Source organism: Nanorana parkeri, unplaced genomic scaffold (genome assembly GCF_000935625.1).
Source record: "Nanorana parkeri isolate BGI_ZX_2015 unplaced genomic scaffold, ASM93562v1 scaffold281, whole genome shotgun sequence".
Taxonomy (NCBI): domain Eukaryota; kingdom Metazoa; phylum Chordata; class Amphibia; order Anura; family Dicroglossidae; genus Nanorana; species Nanorana parkeri.
This window is the reverse complement of record NW_017306549.1, coordinates 1421019-1422729: the sequence shown is the minus strand read 5'-3', so window position 1 is coordinate 1422729 and position 1711 is coordinate 1421019. Positions and strand designations below refer to the sequence as shown.

Below are 1711 nucleotides of genomic sequence, written 5' to 3'. Positions count from 1 at the left end.
CGCATTGCGGAACCTGGCCTTGGGGCAGCAGGGAGAGTAAATCTGGCCCTGACTGTAAGTGTAAATGTAAAACAAATTGTATAACTATGGTGCGCTATTGTTCTTCACTGGCATGCTGGTTTTCAATGGTTGTAAAATTGACACAGTCTCAGGGGCCTTCTGATGTCTACAAAAGAGAGGCTTTTACAGATAAATAACATACATTGATATTGTAAATGCATATATGATCTTATCGGAACAAACATTTTTGTTGAAATGCATGGTATTGCGAGGGGGTCCATGTAAAGCCTGGCTATACTTACTATTTTTTTGCTTTCCACCCGTTTCTGTAAATCATTTATTCTATCCAAAATGGCTTCTTCTTTGGGCTTCACTGTAATAGAAGTATCACTGAGAGCTGCTGCAACCTCCTCCTTGAATAAATCCAGCAGACTCTGGGTAGCCTTTGCCTCCCCAACACTGTTCTTGAGCGACATGCCTAGCTCAGTGGAACTCTTCTTCACCTGGTTCAGCTCTTGCTTGCATGCCTCCCAGGCTTTCTGTGATGCCTTCAGTCTGTCCTGCAGCATTACAATCTCTTTTTCTAAAGAGTGCTTCACATCACTGACACTTTCCAAATTCTAAAGTGAAATTCAAACAAAATGTTTAGAGATGCACATTACCAAATATGCTGTTAGCAAATGTAAAGGTCAGTTGAGCAAGCTTTCATTGTTTGGTATGTAAATAATAATCCTTCCATAAATTAAAGAGAACCAATCATCAGTGGGTATTTGTAATGATGTGAACAGCAACTCTTGAACTTTTATAAATGTATTACATTGTGGATTACTTGATTTTTTATTCTTTTCACATATTTTCTTGTGGATTGATTTTTATCACTGCAAAAGTCAATCAGCTGCCGTCACTGTCCAGGTATTACAATAGCCAGGTGGGGGGATTCCTCCATCCATGCAGTTTAGCGTGGATGGAGGAATCTCTTAGATTTCTTTCATTCAGCCAACATATGTTGTTTCCTTTGTAAAGAGCAGTAGGTAGTAAGTATTCAGAGCACAGCCAAAAGAATGGAAGATACATATAAAACATATATCTAAATAGCTTGCTCTGTCACTGCCTGGTATAGTTTCAAAAATAGATAATGATTACATGTGATTCTCAAGCCCCTGGTTGGGAAAAATTCCTATGTGAATAATATTAGCCGACACATAATATTATTTGCATGCCCCTTTCACATCAGTGAATAATTGTACCTTATCTAGTAGGCCCTATTCTCACTTACGAAAGGGGTCATCACGTAAGTTTCACAAATTTCTCTATGAGACTTATACAATTTGCTGAGGGCTGCAGGCACTGTACAATAGAATGACATCACCCGCAGCCATTTGCAGTCAGTTTGCACATGCTGCTATTAACCTGCAAACAACCTAACCTGGATGTAGAATATTAGGTGTGATCGTCTTGCAAGCAATCACAGCAAGTAATCAGAAATGTGAATGGGTCGTAAACTTATCCATACAAGGAACTACTGATCTGCACCCTGGTGTGCAGATAAGTAAGCTCCCTAAATCCATTTTGGAAAGCCTTATTCACTAACTAGGGCTACAAAAGTAATTTTGATTTCTTGCTACTGACATATTAAAGCACTTGTCATCTACCATTAGGCTTACAATGTGATACAAATTGAGTGACTGCCAACAAGTGGTACATTTCACTA

General features: G+C 39.0%; 1 protein-coding gene across 1 annotated transcript in view; it reads right to left on the bottom strand.

The window, feature by feature from the left end:
- CCDC170 (coiled-coil domain containing 170) overlaps positions 1-1711 on the bottom strand; it is a 59478-nt gene that overhangs the window by 32390 nt on the left and 25377 nt on the right. The window contains exon 8 of the mRNA XM_018557361.1: positions 303-620. Within this exon, the coding sequence (XP_018412863.1) occupies positions 303-620 (318 nt within the window). The remainder of the gene's footprint in view (positions 1-302; positions 621-1711) is intronic.